At 38.2% G+C, this 23,193-nt stretch overlaps 1 protein-coding gene across 4 annotated transcripts in view; it reads right to left on the bottom strand.

Moving 5' to 3' along the window:
• GLCCI1 (glucocorticoid induced 1) overlaps nucleotides 1-23,193 on the bottom strand; it is a 54,359-nt gene that overhangs the window by 8,644 nt on the left and 22,522 nt on the right. For 2 of the 4 annotated variants that reach the window (XR_004240659.1, XM_032111288.1), the window contains exons 3-6: nucleotides 17,271-17,357; nucleotides 9,127-9,243; nucleotides 7,015-7,167; nucleotides 875-1,085 (exon numbers count right to left, since the gene is read on the bottom strand). Coding sequence is in view for 3 of the 4 variants with exons in the window: in XM_032111288.1 (XP_031967179.1) it covers nucleotides 875-1,085; nucleotides 7,015-7,167; nucleotides 9,127-9,243; nucleotides 17,271-17,357 (568 nt within the window). In the remaining variant the exon portion in view is untranslated. The remainder of the gene's footprint in view (nucleotides 1-874; nucleotides 1,086-7,014; nucleotides 7,168-9,126; nucleotides 9,244-17,270; nucleotides 17,358-23,193) is intronic. The other 2 variants (XM_032111299.1, XM_032111310.1) reach the window with 2 other exon arrangements.

The following is a 23,193-nucleotide window of genomic DNA, read 5'->3' on the forward strand; positions in this document are numbered from 1 at the left end:
CCTTACCTATAACCTCAAAATACTATCTTTAGCTTATTAGTAAATATATGCTAAATCTTAGAAGTTTTCATTTCCTCTGTGAAACTTACTCCTCTTAGTTTGCATGATTTACTCAAATCCTACATCCTCCATACTGAAGTCCACGTTTCAGCTAGCTGACCAGAAGCACAAGGGTAATTTTATTAGCAAACTGTTGTCAAAAAAAAGCCGCAGTCTTTTTCACACTGGTGCCTACATTCCCATACTCCGTAGTCTGTCAGTAACTCTTAATTACTGAAATTCCAGCTGTACTCCCACTATAGAAACAAACAACATTTTACAGACTTAAAAAAAGCAGGATATTGATAAACACATAAATTATTCAGAATTTTTGAGCTGTTATGCAGCATACACAAAGAAGTAATTACTCTCCATCAGGTTGTTCAAACAGGTATCTGAACTCCTCACCAAATAGCTTCAGGTGGAATGTAAGAGTTCAGAAGCAGAGTACTTTTAAAAGCAGTCCAAAACTTCATCACCATTTTGAACAGCAAGCAACTCACCTACAGTAAATATACAGTCTACCACAAACCTTCCTGAAACCTTTCTTAAATGTCAACATGTTACAGTCTGAATTCTTCACATTAGAATCTTCATAAATAATTAACTGTTTGCTGTGCTCCTCTGACGTATTTATGGAAGATGTTTGTGAAGTTTCACAAACAAGAGGGAAAAAGATATGTAAACAAACAAAACCAATTTTCAGATAAATCCTCAATCCCTCCACAGCCATCAAACAAAAACAAAAACTGATGTAATGAGTAAAATGAAGGTAGTTGTAAAAGCAGGACATCACATGCCTCCCATAGGTAAAGGCAGGCCATTCTACTCTCACCTTTATCACGGTCATAGAGTAAATCTTCTGTTGAACAGGGACTCCCATCCTGAGATTCAGGAGGGCAAAAGGGAGAGACACATGGTGAGTGACTGCTGCAGCTGCTGCTGCGCTCCTGGACAGACGGAGTCTGAGTGTCAATGCTTCGGGTACTACTACTACGATAGTGAGCAGGTAACGGGGCCCTTCGACCGTCAGGGATATCCAAAGGCTGCAAGAGAAACAAGCAACTCAAGTTACAGAGAAAAGATCAAACTCACAAGCAAGGTCAGCCTGTAGCAGTCATAAGTGGAGGCCTTAAGAAGAACAAACAAGGCATTTTTTAAAGAACAGAAGATCTCACACAAGAAAATAATGCAGTGTACAATGGACACAACATACATTAATTACGCTGAGTACTGGAGCAATGTGCACATGTTCCAATGCAGTTAACATCCACACTTCAACACATGCCAGTGCTATGTTTTTATGGTTTTTATGACAGTTTAAAAAAGCAAACCTCCCTCTCTAATCATACTTAGTACTACAGTTTTCAATAAAGGTCACTGTTATTAAAAAAGAAAAACAAGTACCCTGACAGAGATCACATTTGGATAAAAGGGAAAGTAGAAAATGTCAAATACAATGGCATACTATTGCCATAACAACCAATCATAAAAGGAAACCATCCGAGTTTTGCTACTAAGTTGTAATTCTTTAGCACACCCCTACATTCCATCCTTCTACAGAAGATGCACACACAGGCTTGTAACAAGGCTCACAGGCTTTGTCTTGAACCAAAGCTAGCAAGCTCTGCCTGCCCGTATCAGCCTAGCTGGCACTGGCCAGAGAGATCCTGCATCCCATTCTGCAACATACTGCATAGACATGTTCACAGCAGTAGATTGGCACGCTCTACTTACTTGTCCTTCCCAGTGGAAAATTAGCTTTTTTAATAAAGACAGTGCTGCTTTAAATGTAAGAAATCAAATGGGAATTAGTGTCTTGCTTAGAAGCGAAGGGGGAAAATTGCCTGCAAGATTTAAACAATTTTTATTCTCACTTCAGGAAGAACTGTGTCCAAACCATAGAGAACAGTTTAAATGTTCTAGCTACAAAAAAATTAATGTCTTTTTCCTTCTCACTTCAAGAGAACATTTTTATTTTATTACCTCTCTTCCCCATATATTCCAAAACTGTAACAGCTTGTTCCAGAGCCTAAAATTCAACCCAACGCTTTTGCTAGCAATGAGGACATGACACCTATTGGCTGAGTATCACATTCTCCCCTTTTCAGCAACAGTCTATCCAGAAAACCACCACATATTACACAGAGAGGCAGACATAGCAGAGCAGGAAGATAATTTTCTTCTTATGAGCCTTCCAGTTAATACCATTTCATATTTCAAGTAAGAGCAAAGAAACACACTATAAAGAGAACATTACAGTTGCTCCATCAAATGCTGTAAGGTTTGGGCACAGCTGTGTGGTCTGTTCCAACAGCTCAGTTCACATTGCATATGCGTTACAACACGACTGCACGTTCTATTCCCACCACCCCCAACAGGCCCTGACTCATTCAATGCACAAGACAGACCTGCAGCACTGTAGCGTTTGTTACACACAAAGAAGAGAGAAAAAACAAGACTGAAGCTGTGAAAGAAAACAGTCTCATAATTATCATAACCAAACCAACAAAGAAAAAAAAAACACATAAAAAAACCAAAACCAAAACAAAAACCAACAAAAAAACTGTGATGCAAAACAGCATTCTTATTTCTCTCTCTGCCACAAAAATTCTGTGGGATGTCACAGAATCAACTGAACCAACCTCTGTCTTTTATTGTATCTCTTCTGGATGCCCAGTTTATACAGGTGTGATCTGTAAAAGTATTCTGCATTAAGAGATCCAGAAGGAGACTACACCCTGAACTCCTAAAATGGAATACAACATCCTGAGTTACCTGAAGAACGACACTACAGAACCCTGATGGATTTGTTTCCCCATCCATAAAGTGTAAGTAGTGTCTTTCTTCTCACATAACTGCGATGTAAAGTGAACAAAATTTCAGACATACTCCTATTAAAAAGAAGCAAAATCTCAAGAAAAAATTCAGATTTCTGACTTCAAAGCAAGGTGTAACAGTAAGCATGAGGACACAAAGCTAAGGAGGAGAAAAGAAAAACACCCAACAGCTGCTCATTAAGGGCATACACTATGGTCTATGTAACAGGTAAAACAAGGATTCCAGGGAGGGAAAAAAAACAGTAAGTGATCACATAATTAAAGACTTCAGGATAACACAGATGTTCTTCCACACCTGGATGAACAATGTAGTCTCAGCTAGTCAGGAAGTATATCCCAAATCACATATTTCAATCTCCTCTGAAATAAAGCCTGAGGTACAAAAATAATCCATATTTTTACACACATATCTAAAGATACACAAAAGCAGAAAAAGCTAAATATTTATCATACTTTCCAAGTGCAGTAACTTTTAAGGCATAGAAAATGCCAGTTAATATCTCAGATTACTGTGCTTTTGTATTTATCTTTCCCTTAATGCTGACAAGTGCAAAAATCTCCATGAAAATACCAACTAAAAGTATTTTGCTTGTCAAAAACTTTATGTATCAAACCTGATCAACATAAAAAAACACTTCTGAAGTTACTTTTCATGAGTCATGCCCAAACTATTCTAAAACTGAAGTTCTCACAACCTTACAACATAAGAAAGAGGGTAACTAATTTGGTACAGCTGCTATTAGTTTCCATAATGCCCAATGCATGGAAAACAACAAGAAATTACTGCATTCTATACACTATTTCTTGAGGGGTTTTTTGCAAGTATGTCCAGTCATTTATTTCCCTTATGCCAAATGCATTCTGACAGGACACCTGTCCATCCCTATGGGATGTGTGTTCTTGGACACAGTTACATATTGCTCTCATCTCCCTGCAAAGGTATGAAAATGCTCCATTTGACAGCAAGCATTTCTCAACATACTGTTAACGTTCACCTATCTGTTTTCAGTATTGATCTTTTTGCTGGAAAAAACCCCAACAATGTTCTACTTAGGAGAATCAGGAATGCTACCAGTCTGTAAAAATACTACTGATGGGAGTCTCCTCACAAGCTGTACATCTATCTGGGAGGCAACTCCTTGAGAGCAAAGCATTCAATGCTATTGATTTAAAAACTCTCCTCTAGACTGGAACACCAAGGCCAACATAGGTAAGTGCTTCTTCCTGCTGGCATCAGTGCATCAGATGAGGTGCAAGTGCAAAAACCATAATGTATCCTAGGAAGGAACACTTGGGAAAAACAGAGTTTTCAGATGAAGGCTATGAAGATTTAAGTGAGGATCCTCTGCATCTGTGCAAAATAAAAAGTCCTTTTATTACAGGATTAAGTTTCCAGATGGGTACACAAAAACCACCTTGCCATCTCCTTCCAGCAGCATTAAAAATCAAACAAGGAACACAGTAATCAGTTTACTTACATTGTGTGACAGTCCATCAAAATGTCTTTATTTCTAATTACTTCTGTATACTTGATAGTTCCAGTAGACTGTTTTTCCTAACAGGAGGCCTATGAACACTTCCGTGTTCTGCTACAGGGCACTTTTTGCGATTTTCACTCTTGTGTTCCATAAGCGGGAACACCTCTTATCCCTTAATCCCTACAAAAAGTCCATCATCTTATTGTACCTCAGTCTCCAACGTTTGTGTTGTGGAGTCACAATGGGACAAGGACAAAAGCCTGCAACAACTTCAAAAAAAGCTGATTCCATCTTAAAAGTTATGGTGAGAACAGAGACACACCATCACACCTTGTCAGAGCTAATCAGCAGGTTATAAAAAAAGGAAGCAAAATATATCCAAGAATTTTGAATAAATTAAACATTTATAATTTAAGCATTAGAACATGAATTAAAAGTTTATTAATAAATTTGAGGAGAAAGAGGTGATTGAAGTGACTCAATAAGGACAACTTATTTTTATGAGAGCAAAAAGAAAACACCTTCAGCTAACTAAGCAAGATGAATTATGTGAAAAAATACATCTATAGCTAAACTGCAAAGAATGAAATTTTTTTAATATTTTGACCACTCTGCAATCCTCTAAACTTTATAGTCAATTGGATTTTTAAAAGGTAATGACACAAAGACATTACTAATCATCAATTATCTTTATGAAACACAAAAATAACAGGACAGCACAATAGTGGTGGGGTTTTTTTACTTTTATAACTACAATTTGAATCATTAAGATGTTAAAACAAAAAAAAGGTTTCGAAGAACCAACAGAATTAAGTCAGAATGAGTAAAGACAGAAGACATATTCCAAAGCAACAAACTATCTTTGACTGTGCTTTTAAAACAGTTTCTAAAAATACAAAACGTTACAGCAAGAAAGAATGGCAGAAAATTCAAAGGAAAACAAACAGGCTCACTAGCAGTGAAACCAGTGAAGTTTGGTTTCCTACGATTTATCTTTTGTTCAGTAATTCCTAATGCTTAACCTAGCTGCCCCAACTCCTCCAGGCTAAAACACAGCTAAGTTGTTTATTAGGAGAAAGTTCACCAGCAGTAAGATTGAGTAAATTATGATCTTGTTATGATCTTCCATAAGCAAACTGAGATCTAGTAATCTCAAAGACAGTGCTAGGAGTCCCACTACAGGTCCCACAAGACCAGACTTCACAGAAATTAACAGTTACATAGCAGGAAACAACCCTCTGCCCACAAAGATGGACTTGACTTCAAGGGCAATGTCTGATTTATGACTTTCTTTTGTGTCTGAAGCTCTCGCCAGCTGAATGTTTGGAGGAAAGGTTCACTATTGCCTTGGTTGCATAAACTGCTGAGCACCTCTGGCCCAAATCCAACAATGCACTTAAGTATGTGCTTAACTGTTTTGCTGGATCAGAGTCAGTACATTCAGTAACATATGCAGGAGAGCTCTGCATCCCAAGCAATAAGCTGTTAAAACCCAAGGACAACATTTACAAGGATGATTTGTCTGACAGATAAATGAAATATCCTCCAACTGTAGGAGATTAAAACCCTAGCCATAGCAACATCAGTGGTGGCACTACAATACACACCTTTTTGTACTCACTTTGGAGATGCTGCAACAAGGCTTATTGAGCTGGGCTTTCAGTTTGCATGTTTGATTTTTTTTTTTCCTTATTCCCATTATAATACACACCTCTTCTAAAGGGATAAGACACCCTTAGGAAAGAAAACTTAGTGTACAACTAACTACTACAGTATTTCATTGTTAAGACTGCTTTTTCCACACAACTAGGTGTCTGGAGAAGCCAAGACTACTCCCAAACTTTTAAAGTTTACTAATGACATGAAGAACTGCAAATACAAGCTTTCAGAATCTTAAACCTCTGATTGAAGTTTTATAGCTTGACTCGTACACTGAATTGCTATTACATGACCATTCATGAGAAAAGCACCTACATCTTGGAGAAGATTAGAAAAAACGGTGGAGTACTTTACTCCACAGCAGAAAATTTTCACTGGGTGTTTAGGAAACAGTGGCTGTAAAGCAAGAATTCCACATTTTAAGTGTCATCCAAGCACTAAACTCTTCAATGACAAGTCCAATGGCTCCAAAGCAAAGCTGCCCCATTTGTCACTATTTCCCACACAGAGATCTTCCATGACAGACTACAGAGGTTTCATGGAAGTAAAATGGTCCACATTCAGTTTATGGAGAAAAAAAGCATTAAAACCAAAAAAGAGAGCATAGCACTGGGAACTTACATCTTGCTCAAGAAAAAGAGTGCAAAACAAAGCAAATATAGCAACCTCCTGATCTCTTATTACTTATTACTGCAGCCTGAAGTGTCTGAATGTTCAAACACTTGTATTTGTCACAAAAATTTTCAAGTTCTCTACAGAAAGGGCATTCTAAACAAAGTAGGTCTGGCCAAAAGCCCTTTAAAAATAAAAAAGAAAAACAACAACAACAATGAAAAAACCCCACCATGCTAAAACATTGAAACAAAGTTTTCAAACAGTTCTTTGAAGAAAATTATTTGTAATTTCAGCCACAAGGAAGGGTCCTCAAGAGGAAGGTTTTCCTGGTGTTTATAGATTACAAAGAGATAACAACCATAAACATGTTACTATACGCTTACCTTGGATACTTCTTCTTTTCCACTGTTGTCCTTAATGAATACTTTTTCCAGTTCAGGGCTTATTCCTTCTACATTACACGGCACACGTGAAGCAGTTGATTTTGGCACTGAAATGTTTGACAGTGGCATAGGGACTGATCTGGAAATACAAGCCTAGAAGGTAGACAGTAACATGATTTAAAGATGGAAAACAGAATAAAGGCACAAGTCTGAGACCAAAACTAAAAACATTACTAAGTAAGATGCTGTGTATTAATTTTGCCATCCAGAAGATCATCTTTACTTAGTGAATTTAAATAAAAACAAATGCCTGCATAAATAAAAACCCAATGTATCATCTCAACTCAAAGAAGAGTTGTATAATCAAAGCATTCTATGACTTCACTTGGTAGTAAGCAGACAGGTGTATGTACTTTCCAGAGGCACAGACTACAGTTTACACTGCAGGGGGACGGGGAGCGTGTGGGGCCCTGATGCTAATGTTTTAACTGGGATCCAAAAGGCATTTCATAACATTCCTAAAGCTTAATGACTCAACTGAAATATTCACTTAATGCACTTTTACTCTCTTTTGGTTGGCTTTAGCGAATGAAAATTAAAACATTCATTCTGAACCTTTAATTTCATTAGCTTATAGCTTCTCAGAACTTTATGTCAAAGGTCTTAAGAGAAATCATCTTAAGACAAAAGCATGTAAGTAAGTAAAAAAATGGCTTTCAGAAAAGCCTGTCGAGTGGAGCTCTGTTACCAACAGGAAACACTCACAAGAATGCACACACATCTCGCACAGTCAACCTTAAAAGCTTCACCTTGGCAGCAGCTACACTGACAGCCATGAACCGTGTTCACATGTCAATCAACATGTTCTCCTCCTACTCACAGAATCACAGGATGCTTAAGACAAAACGTAAACATTTTTTTTGAGTTCTTATCAAGTGAATCTTGCACAACGTGCAGCTCCCAAGGTGCAAGTCATTTGCAAGCCGTTCTCTGACTGCCAAAACACAATGCCTGCAGAACGGCTCTATCAGAGAACACCTTCCTGAGAAATCTAAATGTCACATGAGCAATGACAAAGTGAGCTCCAAGTACTAAAGAATGTTTCTTCACAGCGTATGTCCTAGGTGGGTTTCAATCTGTGTCAAAGACTGTTTGCTATGTGACTATAATGGCATAGGTACTTGCAACAGCTTACTCTGAGATGTAAAGCAAAATGCTTTTCTATGCAAAATGTTGCAGGACCCTTTGTTACAAAGGCATAACAGGTTCAGGAAAAAGTATGAAATTCCTATTGTCTTCACTGCATTAGGTTTTGACCACAAGATTTTACCCCTACAGAAGGAATGTAAGGAATCAGCCATTACAGCTCAACCAGCTGCTGTAACTAACTGCTTTATAGAACACCCGGTAGCTAAAAAGGTACTCAGGAAATACCATGATAGAACCAACATTTCAGATGTTCAAAGAGTGGCCTGTTAGTAACAGGCACTCCAAGTTAAGGATCAACTACTATAGGTGAAATGTAATCAGGACTCAAATATCTGCACTCCCAAATAAGCCATGCTTAAATGCTTTCTACAAGTGGCTTAAGGTCTGTGAAGGCATTGATTGAACCTCACCTGAGCTTCAGAACTGTAATGTGGGTTGCAATTTTGCTGACACGTTGTAATGACTAGATCATGACTGCTTTGGGCATCCTCCACTGCACCCTGCTTTGGTACTTTCTTTTTCTTTATTTTCTATTTTTATTTTTTAACTAGCCCAGATAAAATTAGGTTGCAAAACTTATAAGCAAATACCCTCCACAGGAGCTTTGAAAGTTTACCACAAAAGATTAGTCTTGGAAGCAAGTATGTATCCCTGGAAGCACAGGCTTATCTGGCCATGCCCAAAACTTTTACATCATTACATATTTCAGTTGTTATCCTGGTGCAACCCTTCTTTTATTACATGATGACCATCAGATAAACTCCAGTGAAGGTACAGTGTATCAGACTTAAGCATTTCAGTGTACCACACAAGAGAACACAAGACAGATGGGAACGCTCAGCAGGCTATTCAGCCAACCCTGGTAAGGTGGGAGGCTGTTAATACAAGGAGCTACCCACTTACCTGAGTCTGACTGATTGCTATATGGTTGCCATGGAGAGGTGACTGACGTTCCTTCTCTTTGTTGTGACGACTGCTCTGCTTACTGCGCTGAAGCTGCTGCCGCAGTTTGGCAATCTGCTGGAGAGAAGTTCAGGTCAAGTGAGAATGAGTTCTCGAATGGGTAACTGCTCAAATCTTCACGTATCAAGTGAACCATGGACATTTTAAATCCTCTTTGGAGGATTTTATAGGCATATGGGATTGCCTTTCCTTAAAGTATGAGCATTAAAGCTTCTTTCTGCTTATCAGATACTCCAAAGTATTTGCCCTATTCGCCAACCTAAATACAACAACAGGCTTAGTTTATTTAGTGAATTTCCTCATTTACACACAAGCACTGTAATATCTGATGCAAATAAAAGGAGTCAGAATGACAATTTGTAGCATTTTCTAACCTCTAACTGGTTTAAACTGGGGACTTTGAAGCCTACAGTTTAATTTGTTTGATCTTAAACCAAACCATAATTTTTTAGTGGTAATTCATCATAAAAGTAAAGAGCCTTCACAAACAACTGGCAATCAAAATGCACTGCTCATCTTTGAGTACTTATTTAATACATTCAATAGCACTTCCCTGCAGGCAAAATTATCACAAATTCCTTCAGGCAGATGGAATTATCTTTCCTACTGTCTGCTGCAAAGATGTCTAATCAAAAGTTACATATTTTAAATGTCAAATGCAACTAAAGCCATTATCCATTTGACCTGCTCCTTAACAAGAAACCTAAGAATTTCATTTGGGGATTCCTCTACTTATTTACCCCTCCTGGGAAACTTCTACATGAAAGAGAGTACTTACCTCTATAAACATTGTCTCAGAAGTTTAGACTATGTGCAAATTCACACAACAGGTACAGACACTTCCTTAAAACCGGATAATTTGTTCCCTTAGGCTCAAATCCTACTGTTCCTCATGCTCAGCTCACTGGTATATAAGGCCATGCATGGCCCCATTTCATTTTTAACTCAGCTAGAGACAGAATTTTTAAAAACCTGAGGGCAAGTAAGGAGAATGAATGCACATGGAATTTATACATCAGCTGGAAACTAACCTCTCCTTCTGAGTGACAACTTACAAGTACATGCACTCTGTGGTTATTTCCAAGTAGTTAAATATATCATTGGTACTCTTGCAAAGCAACTCTGTGGCAGAGAATCACTTCACATCACTCTTCACAGTGTCAGAGATGACAGTGCTTGGTGAAGAGGTTTGGATGGAGCTTTGCTGCAGGCTGTGAACTTTTCTTTGTGCTGCTTCTGGTAGCACTCACAGAAGAACAATCTACCTTTAGGGCTTCATATCAAGTCTTGCCACAGCTCGTTACCCATATTCAGAGAACTGCTACTCAGAAATGGCTGAATGCTTTGATCTTTAAACAACAGACAAACAGTTCAAGACTTCCAAAAGGGTCTGTGTGTTCAATACATCCAGAAAAATAGAGCCCTAATACAGCTGCATTACTTACACAGATGAGCTACATTTAGAGAACTGGGACACTAAGCTCTTGATAAAAGGTGCAACTCAAGCACCATGTTGCAAGAAACTTCGGAGTATGAAGAGATATTTCACCTCTAAAAAATATACATATGTTTGTTGGGAACTTTTCCCTTCTTCCTGTAGGAGTAACAGCAATTGGGAAACCTAACTCCATAGATGAAAAAACATGCAGGTAACTACTCTGGTAAATATACACACATTACAAATATCTGTGTCTTACATTGGAATGCTGAAGAATGGGGAGAACTGGGAAATAATCTTCATCTTCCCTTTTAAAAACAGAGGAGAAAAATGATGCCCAGATCAGAAGACTGCTGTGGACAGAGATGGCTGGCTACAAGAATAATCAGAAAGCAAGGAGAGTGCTGTATATAAATCCTTCCTTTCTACTGCCTCTCCTTGATGCCATGCACTTCCTCCTAAATCAAAAAGTTAAATACACTATTTTGTTTAATTTAAATGAAATATGGTTTTTGAGTTCTCCTCAGGAGCACACTATGAAAAAAAATAACTACACAATACCACCTCAGAGGTCTGGCTGACTGATTTCTGTCACAAGTAAGCTTGCAAATCTTTGAGGACATAGCCTCTCACCCTAAAATTTGGATAGTGAAAGCTCTAAATGGGAGAGTGTTGATAGGCTGGTATGTCTCTAGGCTAGCCAAAAACCTTGAAGCTCTGATACTGTGAAAGGAATCAATGGATCCCTGGAATTTACGGTTCTCTCAGCCACCTCAAGAGTATGTGTATTTTGGCAGTCAATAGGTTCTTGACACTAACAAAGAAAAGACTTCTTGGGTCACTGAGGAGAAACGGAAGAGGGAAAATAGTTGATTTGACTGTGTATCTGGAGCTGATACGATCACTTAAGCCAAACAAGCAATGCAGTGAAGAAACAGATGTGCCTTCTTAGATCATACATCCTTAGCCCTGAACTTGCAGGACCCTAACTGTCCATGATGTGGTAGTTACCTTTCGACAAGAAAATGAGAAAGTAACAATGGGCATATAAAAAGGAATTCGCCATTTCTTATTTATCCTGCAGACCTGGGAGACAGAGGCCTGCTGGTTGTCTGTGCAGGGTCAATGAGTACATGAAATTCGCTGAGCTAAATGATGCTCCAGCTCTTCATCAAGGGGAGTCCACAGTGTTCTACCACTTGCTAAAGCTAATTCTGACACTGCAATAGCTCTTTTTCTACTATAAGATTGTCTTTTAATTACCAATTATTCTTTATCTCAAACTGAAATAAAGTCACTACTACTAACAGGAACAGACAGCTGTGCTAGCTTCCTTGAAGTTTATCTACACCTTCTTCTCAGGTAGAGAAGCATCATCAGAGCATCAAACATAAGCAAAATGATCTACAGACAATTATGAGGTACCCTAATTCTTACAAAACAAATACAATTTATGGAGTAAAAAAGGATCTGAAACATATGCCTTGATGGCACCTGTTCTACCAATTATCTCAAAGAAGCAGCAGATCCTTTCTCTTGGGCACTCAACTGATGCAGCTAATATGAGCTAGGGAGCCTGCTGTGCGAAGAAAATGGTGCCAAGTGAGTGGTATCAGGAAAACAGGCACTTGAAGATCCACCATCAGACCAGACCTATTCAAAGAAAATAGTGCCAAGGAAGTGGCAGGAAAGGAACCATGTGCTATGCTGGGGAAACCAAAGGGCAGTAACAAAACACTCCATTTTCACCGAGCAGCTAAGAACAGAAAAGGTTTGGGACACCACTTCCCTCACACGCCCAAGTTCTGAGCACGAACATGACTGGGGCATACACAGTCATATTAAGGAACATATGTAAATCATCCCAAAAAGATCTCACGTGTATCCTAAAGCATCCACTTGTCGAAGACATTTAAGTGTTAGCCTTGCGCATATGTGCACTTAGATCCATAACATGTGAATTATATAAGTAAACAAATTCAAATGTTCTCCCTGCCTACCTAACTTGAAGACATGCAGAACATTTCCTTTAGAAAATACAGCTATTTTCTTAGAGGATACAGCTGAAAGTAAAACAAATTTTAAAACAAGAATCAAGGAATTTATAAAGGAGTGAACTCAATTTGAATGCTACTTCCAATGTTCGAATGCCCTTTGTTATTGAAAACTGTTTTGCTACATTTTGATGGGTAAACATATATGTAGGGAATTTCAAAGTACATCTTTTAATTCACAATTTGGCAAGTACTCTCATGTGACTGCATGGAGGGGGAAAACAGCATAAATCTGTGCACATTTCAAAAAAAATTAAAGAGAATTTTCAGCCTTTGCTCTTCCAGTGACTGTTCTCTGCAATGTTGCTGATGCAGCGGAAAGACTCTTTTCTTCACCTATTTTAAAGTAATTTATAAAAAACCCCCACCAACAATGAACACCAAGGAAACACAAAGATCAGTGCATCAGAAACCTACACAAAGTCATTCAGGGCACAAAGTTTCAATTTGGTCTTAATGGTTTACTGTCAGTCAAAGATAAAATGACCATCCAGGATTATTAAACAAATCAGGAAAACCCCCTACAAATATATTTTCTGCTTCCTAAGTATTTCTCCAGCTCGAAGCTGTACAATGAATAATATTAATTTTGTCTATGCCACTTGTAATATGCATGCAGTCTAATATAACTAATGGCACTAAACTGAGAAATAACCAAATTAGGTCAGTGCTTTACAACACTGGGATAATCTGAGTATCTTGGTAGTTTTTCCCTTTTGAAGGGACCTAGATGCAGACGAATATGAAGGAACCTGACACATCCCACTGTACCTCTCCAAATGCTCACTAATATTTACCAGTCAATAGGCTGTATTTCTACAGCTCAAGCTACACAACATGGTAACTTCCTACTGCTGAACAAACCACAAACTCCTTGGTAATGAGTGAGCTCCACCTCAATCACTAAATGTTTGTTAATAAACGAGTTAACCAGTAAGTCAAAAAGCAAAACAAGCATTAGAAATTCACCCTAAACCTTTGAATACAATCTTTCAATTGGTATATGAAAGCCCATTAGGCATGCAAGCTCTCATATTCAATTCTCTTTTATTCCCAAGTCCTTTTCAAGTACTCTGAAAGAGCAAAAGGGACCTTCCAATGGGGGGCTGTTGCTGTCTGTGTAACAGATATAGCACAGAGAGCTGCTTAAGGGAAGTGAAAAATCAGCTGTCTGAAATATGTCTTTAAAAACCTATACAAAGCGAAAACTACTTGCTTTAAATAGAGGGTTTTTCCCAGTTCTGGGTAAATTCCAGTTCAGGGTAAGCTATAACTAAAATTGTCCCTGAACAACGTCAACAGAATTTCAAACTAATTATTCAGGTTGAAAAGGGAAAAAATACCAGTGTTTTTAGCCATTACTTGGTTTGTATCCAGTATAAAGACTGATAGCAATCTTCATCTCCCAGTCAAGACATGTACCTACTGAAATAATGTTAAAGCAGTCCGGCATCATCTTAGACAAGTTACACTTAAGACTTCTTAAAATCAAGTAGTAGAGCCCTTCAGAATAAACAAATTCTTTAAAAGCAGATTTCGTTATGAAATTATTAAAGGGAAGTTTATATTGAGAGCTGGGGACTTCTAAATTTCTAACAGACTCACTACAAGAAAGCAAATATATCTATTTCAGTGCTAGACATTTAATCCTGACACATACCTATCCCAATTAAGGGCAAAGTAAGTTTTACTACCCAAAGTGAAATCCTTTTTAAAAGTGGTAATTCTGAATTCATTTGCTTGCTTGGGATCTTAAACCTATACACTCACTCTTAGTTTTTACGATACAGATCTTTAAAAAAGAGCTACCAGTTGTATTAAACAAATGTATCTCATTTTAATAGTACTCAAATTTAACCAAGAAAATAATTTTTTTAAACTTAAATGCATATTCAATCTTATTTTATCAAAACCAGTAACTATCACACAAGTGTTTAGCTAGTTTACAGAACCAACATATTAAAAAAAAAAAAAACCATGCTAGAAACCATCCCATTAATTTCTGAAGCAAGAAAACATGAATCCAAACTGCAAAAACAACCCAAGGAAACTGCAAACAGCTATCTACTTGTTTACTGTCAAACGCTATGGGAAACAATTCAAAATTCTAAGCAGAACAATGTTACCTACACCACACATAACAAAAGCAATTGCCCAGGAGAAGGTGGTATTTTTATTTTCATTACTTAAGCTCTTGCTTTCAGCTGCCCATAGTTTTGTCAAATATATACCATGCAACATTCTGATCTTCTATCTCCTCCCCATCAGACTTCAGTACAAGTGTTACAGTTGTTTAAGAATGTGATTTAAAATGAAAGGGGGGTGGAAGATATTTTACCATTTTATGTGCCAAAACACATTACTTTAGCTTTTTACCTGTATAGTTCTGTTTTCCACTGTTTTGGATGAAAAAGCCAAACATTTGCCTGGGGGTCCTTTATGCTGCAAATGTGCTCTTCTAGTCCCTTGGAAGAATCTTTACATTTGGTGAAGCTTTGGCAAAAATTTCAGTTTGCACATGTTCAAGAAAGATATCTGGAACTGGCAGCTGCATTTGTTAACAATTCTGCCTCTCGTGGGCTTCACACTTTGAATAGAACCACCCCAGAGAATTCCTCCTTCCAGGAACTGCAGATTACTGTGGCACAAAAAAAGGGAGTGCACAGATACTCTTGGTATTGAACAAACACTTAACACCCACCACACACAGGCTGACACGTGAGGGAAAGGAAAAAGAAAGGGATAAAATAGAAGCCAAACAATGGAGAGCCACAACTGACAGGGAGCTGGAAGGTAACAGAGTAAGAGCTCTAGGGTAGATGACGAGTGCTGGATGATGCATGCAGAATGACACTGGGTTATGAATCCAAGGAACTAGAAAAGGTAAGAAAACTGTCCTGAGTAGCTTGAGAAAGGAAAACAGAGGAAGGGGAAGAACTGTAAGCTGAAGAAGACAAGGGCGGTTTTGGGGCGAACAACCATTGCAAAGTTTGGATAGAAACAACTCCCTTCCACAGAACCTATTTTGTCCACTAATGCATTCTATCGAAAAAGGAACTGTGAAACACATTGGCCACACATTTCTTATCTTTCTCGTGTGGTCAGTACACCAAGAGGGTGGCAACCCAGCACAATGGATCACTGTTATCAAACAGCAGAGACTTGCTTATATGCTGAAGGTTTTTCACTATCACTGACAGCCACAGGCCTGTGGTGAAGTACAGCTGCCTGTTGCACAAGTTGATAGGGAACTGCCAGAATACGAAGGATAGTCTCTCAGTAAAAGCAAGGAAACATTATCCTAGAAAAACAGATGCTCCTCCTGTCTGTATTATAATTTCTTTGTGCTGATAGGTAAGGTTTAAGCCAAAACTTCTCTGACACAAAACTCCTTCTGCACTAATTTCTGATCACTTAATCTGTGATTCTGAATGCTTCCTCACAGCTGCAGATGAAGTCATCCAGGCAACTGAAGGCCCATGTTCCAACACATCAAGGTTTCGTAAGAGATACTGAGTGAGATGGGAACAGAAAAACCTCTTTAGATCAACCTCCCTTTGGCCCAGGTCCTCATCTTTAAAAATGAGGCTATTGTCACCAGTGGATTGCAAGATTATTCCGTATTTGTCAAATGTGATTTTAAAATTTGAGTAATTAAACTTGCATTACTCCTTTTGATAATTACTCTATCAATGTCTGTCCAGAAGAGGAATATATACTGCCTCTAACTTCTTCTCCTAAGATAACCTATACATTTCTTCTCATTTTTGAATGTCCTATTCAACAGAGAGTCAGGAAAGAACATGCAAAAAGCCCAGAGTATGAGGGAAAGTTACACCTCATGGGAACATGCTGCAGGATTTTTTTTTTTTAAGAAAGTGCAGAAGAAGAAGAGAGGCTACACCCTTCCTGACAGCGGCATGAGGCTGAATGTAGCCCCTTATTAGGTTCTGGACAGATTTAGTTACTCAAACTCTGGACAAAATGGAGGTTACTGGGACAAAAACTGAGATACTGTCATTTCAGCTGAGCTGGAGACCATTTTACTGTATCTACTTTCTCATGATGCAAATCCACTTCACTTTTGGTAGGTTCTTTCTAGTTGCAATTATAGTCTACAGCAAAATATTTTTGACTAAAGTGCATTTCAAGTACTCATACCATTACTGTATCAACACCTTTTTGTGAAAGTGGTGTCCTCTCGATCTCCAACCTAAAATTTGAACAAAATTTCTAAACAAGAATATGTTAACACACCACCCTGACACTTCGCCTCTTTCAGGAGAGCAGCATTAAAGATCAGAGAGCTAACTAAGGTAACACTGAACAGAAAGCGAGCAACAAGAAGCTGGTTCCTCAATGCTCACTCTGGCCAGTCTTTCACAGCCAATGCTTCATAGTATGCAGGGAGGAAGTCCAACAAGCATAAAATAACAATCACTCTTCAAACAACTCTTAGATTGGAGGTAAAACCTGTTTCAAAAGCAAAAGAGGAGAGGGAAAGGGTGCAGATTCCATGACTACAGCAAGGGTTTAAAAAATATCTTGGGCTTATCAAAATTTGAAAGGCTCCACTGTGTAAAACTTCTCACCTCTTTCAGCTGATCAGCACTTCCCCACGATGCTGAGCGCTGATGTGATCTCTTTTCTGCTCCCTCTTCAGCCCAGCAACTGGGTGTCTAGAAGGGGGGGGAAAAAAAAAATGCACTGTACTGAATTCTCCAGGTAAGACGAACTTTTGGCATAAATTACTGCTTTACTCTTTAGGCAGTGTCAGAGTTACGTGAATAAATCTCAGAATCTGATATGCAGCACTAATAGTCTCAACAAATAAAAAGCAATACAGAAAACCAAAGCTTTGTAAACTTGCATTTACAAAGCACAAGAACAATGCACATTACTGAATAAGGAATCAGAGGCCTGACAAAAACCTCACCTGGCTGCTCCCACCCGGTGCTTTGGTATCCATGTCTATGTTTCACTCAGCAGACAGTTTAGAAAACCACAAGATTAAAAAAACTGTACAACAACCTCAAGCCAGGATTCACTTCTCTCACCTGTCTTCCTCAACCACTGGACCACACAACCAATCCCTTCTTGCTAACTCTGACTTGATAGAGTTTGATACACCTTTTATTATTTTTGGCACCAACTTACATGAGCAGTACCGTAACACGCAGGCCTTTTTCAGCCATATCTCAAAGCCAAGACGTTTGGGGACTGTCCTCAGATGCAGGAGCTAAAGTTAAACCCCAAAGACTGAGAAGCATCTGAAAGCCCAAACTCTCAACTACTATGCTTATTCGCCACAAGGCTATTATGAAAATTGAGGTTATCCACCAGAATTCCTGACCAAGAGAGTCACAGGAACAATGGAAACATCTAAAATTCAGGAAGAGTTTGGGATATCAACTATATAAAACACAGGGCTACAGGCACATAAATATAAAGCTGTTTATGTTGGGGGCTTTTTTCCCCAACAGCTTCTACTGGTATCAGCTGAATATTTCACAGTAAGTCCAAAAGAAATAAAACCATACCACTGAAAACAACAATTTGTCCATGGGGTTTTTAAGGGAGGGGGCCACTGCTGAGACTTCTAGGGAGACAGAACCCCAGCCGGCAGGACAAATAGGATCTGGGATCCACATCCCTGTGGGACGTGTTCTCAGGCATGGAAACCCTGATCCTCCACAGCTTTCCTTACTCTTGCTTCCTATCTAGGATCTAGAAACTTCTGTAGTACCCACATGAATAACACAGATTCTGTTTGGCTGAGGAAGGAGCCTGGGCACCACCTTGGAGAACACCATAAAACCAACAGCTCCTCGCTGCCCTGCAAAGGGAGCCGAGAGCAGCCCCCAGACCAGGCCCCTCCAGCTAAACCAGGCCAGGAATGGCACCATCAAGCACAGAACTGCAATTTTAGAGCATGGGCTGCACCTTCATAACCACCACACCGCCACAGCATTACACAGCCTACAGCCCAGCGCCTAACTCATCAGTGCTAATATTTAATGTACTCAGTCTCTGTGTGCACAGGCCTACTCAACCCTCTTGTGTTTTCTGCCAGCCCTGCACTTTCCATGGTTTTGGTGGGGCTTTTTCTCTGCTATTTTTACACCACCAGTAATACTTCAGCCAAAGGCCCAGCAAGCCGTGTGGGCGACTAGAAAGCAAAACGGAAAAAAATCAGTCCTGAAGTTTTTCCTGCATGCTCCCAGAAAAAACAAGTTCTTATATTAAAAATTAAGAGTTCTATGTATTTATTACTTGACTCCGTCACGTAATACCCATTTCTGTTTGGGTCTGGGGAAGAAACCAGAAGATAATGCGGTTATGAAAAAAAGAATAAAATCAAATGTGAAAAGTTAAAACAGATACTTAAAACTACGTGAAAGACAAGGCAGTCCCTCAGCCAGGCAATGCTTAACTCTCCTGACCCAAAGCAGAGCCTCTGCCAACACGCATGTGCCACCTGTGTGTGCATCTGCCTGCTCTGCATTTTAACAGAGCCACATTCTAAATAATTACTTGTTTTTGCAGATCAGGTACTTACCATCTTCTCTGGAATTTGTGTGAAAGACATTCTGTTGGGTTTAAATGATGGTTTTTTTTAAACACTGAAGTGGCTTGCAGATTTCTACTGAACTAGAGAAAATGAGGAAAATTTTTTACTTTTTCAAAATCACAGGCTTTCACAATCTGTTACAATTTACTTTCCAATTTAAATTGCTCTTACAGTATTTTACTATATCCCAAGTACAGCTGGGATATAGTGCCACACCCTCACACAACAACAGCATCGCAAAGGGAATTCTCAGAAAATTTATCTTTCAAGAGTGTTTTCTGAATACAGCACTGCTCCACAATCTGGGGAACACCAGGATGATGCAGAAGCAGGCAGTTTGGCAGTTTAAATACTTACTGGTAGTGCAGGAGGGTGTAGCAGGGATCACTATAAGCTCATATCCTTTCAACTACAGCTTAATAAACTGAAAAGATACCAAGAATCTAAAAAGCCAAGTGACTTTCTCAATGAAGAGAAGTACACTGTTAAAAAACAAAACAAATATATAGAATACATGAGCTTGATAGTATTTTTAGTAAACACAGATACTGATCCAGATAGCAAGGACAAAAAGCAAACTAAAATCAACCCCTGAAGTTCATCAACAACACCGACTGTTAGGAGAGAGAGATGGGAATCCTTATATCGCAGAGGATTTATTCAGAAATCAAAAATAACAATCAGAAAATATCTATTCACTTAATCCTAAATTTTGTACTTGTTCAAGTATGCTTTGACATTCTCTTCCACTCAAATAGCATCTCCCTGGAGACAAGGACTACATGGGTGCTTTCAGCCCCTGGTGAACTGAGTCAAGATACAATCCTTCAAAATATACACAGTATACAAGGGGCACACTATCTGTGACCCCAAATTTTACCTACAGTATTAGATTACGAGCACTGTATGATGTTCCTAGCACAATACTGAAGTTGGACAACATTGTATTAATGTGCTACTTAGAGGCAGATTTAAAAAAGAAAAAGCTTTACAAAAATAATACAACATAAGCAGTTACTACAATATTATAGCAAGGTAGACTTCTTCAAACCACAGAAATTGCTGCTTATAATATATTGTAATCCACATTATATGAAGAATAGTTTTGGGTTTGTAACATCAAATCCTTGTATTCAAGCAAAAGCTTTCAAAAAACAAACAGAAACACCCCAGACTAGTTGCAGTCAAACAGAAATTCTGCTTTTCTAAGTTTAGCTTATGTTTGACCACCTCATATCTCACTTAAATGCTGTCATTTAGACCACAAATATTGATGGATGTGTAGCATCCACAATCTGTCACATTTCATGAAAATTATTTACGACTTCCACAAAAGAGGCTAATCAATGGAAGCTGCAAGTGTACTTCTCAAGTGTTAAACATATGAAAAAAAAATTAAAGTCAAACCATAATTCAGAATTGTATCAGAAGAAAAAAATCTGAATCACAATAAACAAAACCACAGCTGCTGCACCTCAAGTCAGAGAGAAAGAGTACCTCTAACAGTAAGAGAGGTCAGGCACCAAATGTGAAACTAGTAACATTTCAGAGCAGAAAGAAATTTAGAGCATCACAGAAGTGATGCACTGAACTTCATGAAGAAGGATTAGTCCTGCTAAGATTTTAGGGGAAGAACCTTGAAAACATTAGATAACGCATGCTGCACCTACAAAACATGGATCCTTTGTTTTCAAGATGTGAAGGTTTATGTTCCATTTCAGTTGACATACGGGATAGGACATGCTCAGAATGCCACATCTGTTTGCTCTCTTCAGTCTTCATGTAAACCATAACCACCATTGTTACTCACCAACCTTGTGGAGATCAGCACTTTTTCCAACACGTTTGGTAATCCTGCCTTGCTTTTCCACCCATGCCAGGGACATACACCTACATTCTTTCCACTTATATCAGAATGACTGCATAGCATACCAACCTACCTAAACCTAAAATAAGACTGTATTACTTTAAGTATCTCACATTTATTGCCAGCCCTTCACTCCAATTACTACATCCAGCCTGCATTCTGGAATACCTATGTATGTCCACGCTTTACAGGGGAAGCAATGTGTTTTTGAAGAACTTCCACGTTTTAAAGAAACCCAACAGCAGCACTAGAACATAAGAACTGATGGGTTTTCAGGTATTTCTAAAGCATTCAAAGGCCATCTAGAAACTTCACAAAAAGAAATTGCCAAAGCAGTTAGAAGTCAATTTGACTATAGATGATGACTCTTAAACATCAAATTATGACTCTTAAACATATGTTACCAGGTTAAGTAAGGTTAGAAGGACAAACTCATAGTTCTATGACACATCTTATTCCCTGTTCTTTCTGCCAGTGTACATCATTAAAATATCCCATAAAATCAATGACAACTAACAGACCAATAAAAAAGCTTAATGGAATTGATCCTCTTCATTTATGACTGTTAACTTTAGAGCAAAAAAAAAAAAAAAATCTACCTAGAAGAAAACAAAACATGCCTAACGAGAGCTAACTACATTAAAGCCTTGACCTATCCACAAGAAAAACGTATTTTAGCCAAGCATTCCAGCCTAGTAACTCTGCACTGTTCTTTAGGTTAGAGAGAAGTAAAAATTCTCAAAGGTGTTTTGCAAACTTTCTTTCATTTCATCTGTGCAATACCTAATTGCCATATACAATGAGAAAAACTGGATTCCAGTTGGATTGCTGGATATGCCTCAGTCATCAATTGGAAATTACTGGATAATAAATATGCCACTTGGCCATTTGTTTGTTTCTTTGTATTATTTAGATAGAGAAAGATTACACAGATTAACTGGCAATATTTTTGTTATGACATTAACACCATGTTTCTTTTCAATCTCTCTTTTTTAATTTTATAAATATCTTTTTAATTACTTAGCTACTGCCAAATAATTATATTTATCAACTCTGACAATTATCCAAAGGTTTCTGAAGATTCCAAGGTTAGACACAGCCATTTCTATATCTAGTTGTTCTTTACACTATGAAGGGGGAAATACTTAAACGATGAAGCATAAAGAAGTGGTGTACAAAATTGTTCCATCAGTGCTCCAAAAGAGACAGAAAAAATGGGGAAAGAAGTTATACTGAGTTTTAAATGGCCTTAATGAAAAGTTCAGATTTTAAAAAAGGAGAGGAAGGTAGGACAATGAAGGAACTCAGGAAAGGGAATCACGAAGTACATCAACAAATGTAACTTCCTACAACAGGAAGTTTACCTCCATTTCTGAAATACTAAAGCATGACTAAATAAAATTGCATACCTCTGATTATCCAAAACGTGCTGCTCCTTAAAGATCAGCTAGTTGTATGCAGATGCACACACACACGCATGAACATACACACAGAATTCTGAGAAATACTGATTTGTACAAATACCACAATGCAGTGTTACAGTGTATTTTTCCAAAAGCAAACATAACCACCTCACTGCTCTTCTGTATTTTCAGTCAAATCACTTGAGGCAAGTAAGAGGGACACAGAAATATGAACCGTAGTCCTATTCTCCAAGACGTGACAGAAACTAAACCAAACAAAATTCTGCTCCCTCCCATCTATTCTTATGAAGAAACATTTTACTCATGAGCATTATACAGGTTGAAAGAATTTAAGTGGAAACAAGAACTTGGAATAAAACTCATTAAACGTTCATCTGATCACCATGAAGACCAGAAACTGTCTCTCTTTCTTTAAAAACAAAAAGTCTAAGAAATTTGGAACAGCCATAATTACAACCTTAACAAAACTCCACAAAATCTGGATTTTAGACTAATGTTTAATTAGGAACAAAACATACCCTTGAAAGAGAAATAATTATTCCACCTACCATGTAAGTTATACTGACAGCATTGTTCATGAATTTATAAGTAAAACAAGAGATAATTTATTCTCCAATGAAACATGCTCGTACAGAAGAATGGTTTATTGATTT

This window comes from Corvus moneduloides, chromosome 1, assembly GCF_009650955.1.
Source record: "Corvus moneduloides isolate bCorMon1 chromosome 1, bCorMon1.pri, whole genome shotgun sequence".
Taxonomy (NCBI): Eukaryota; Metazoa; Chordata; class Aves; order Passeriformes; family Corvidae; genus Corvus; species Corvus moneduloides.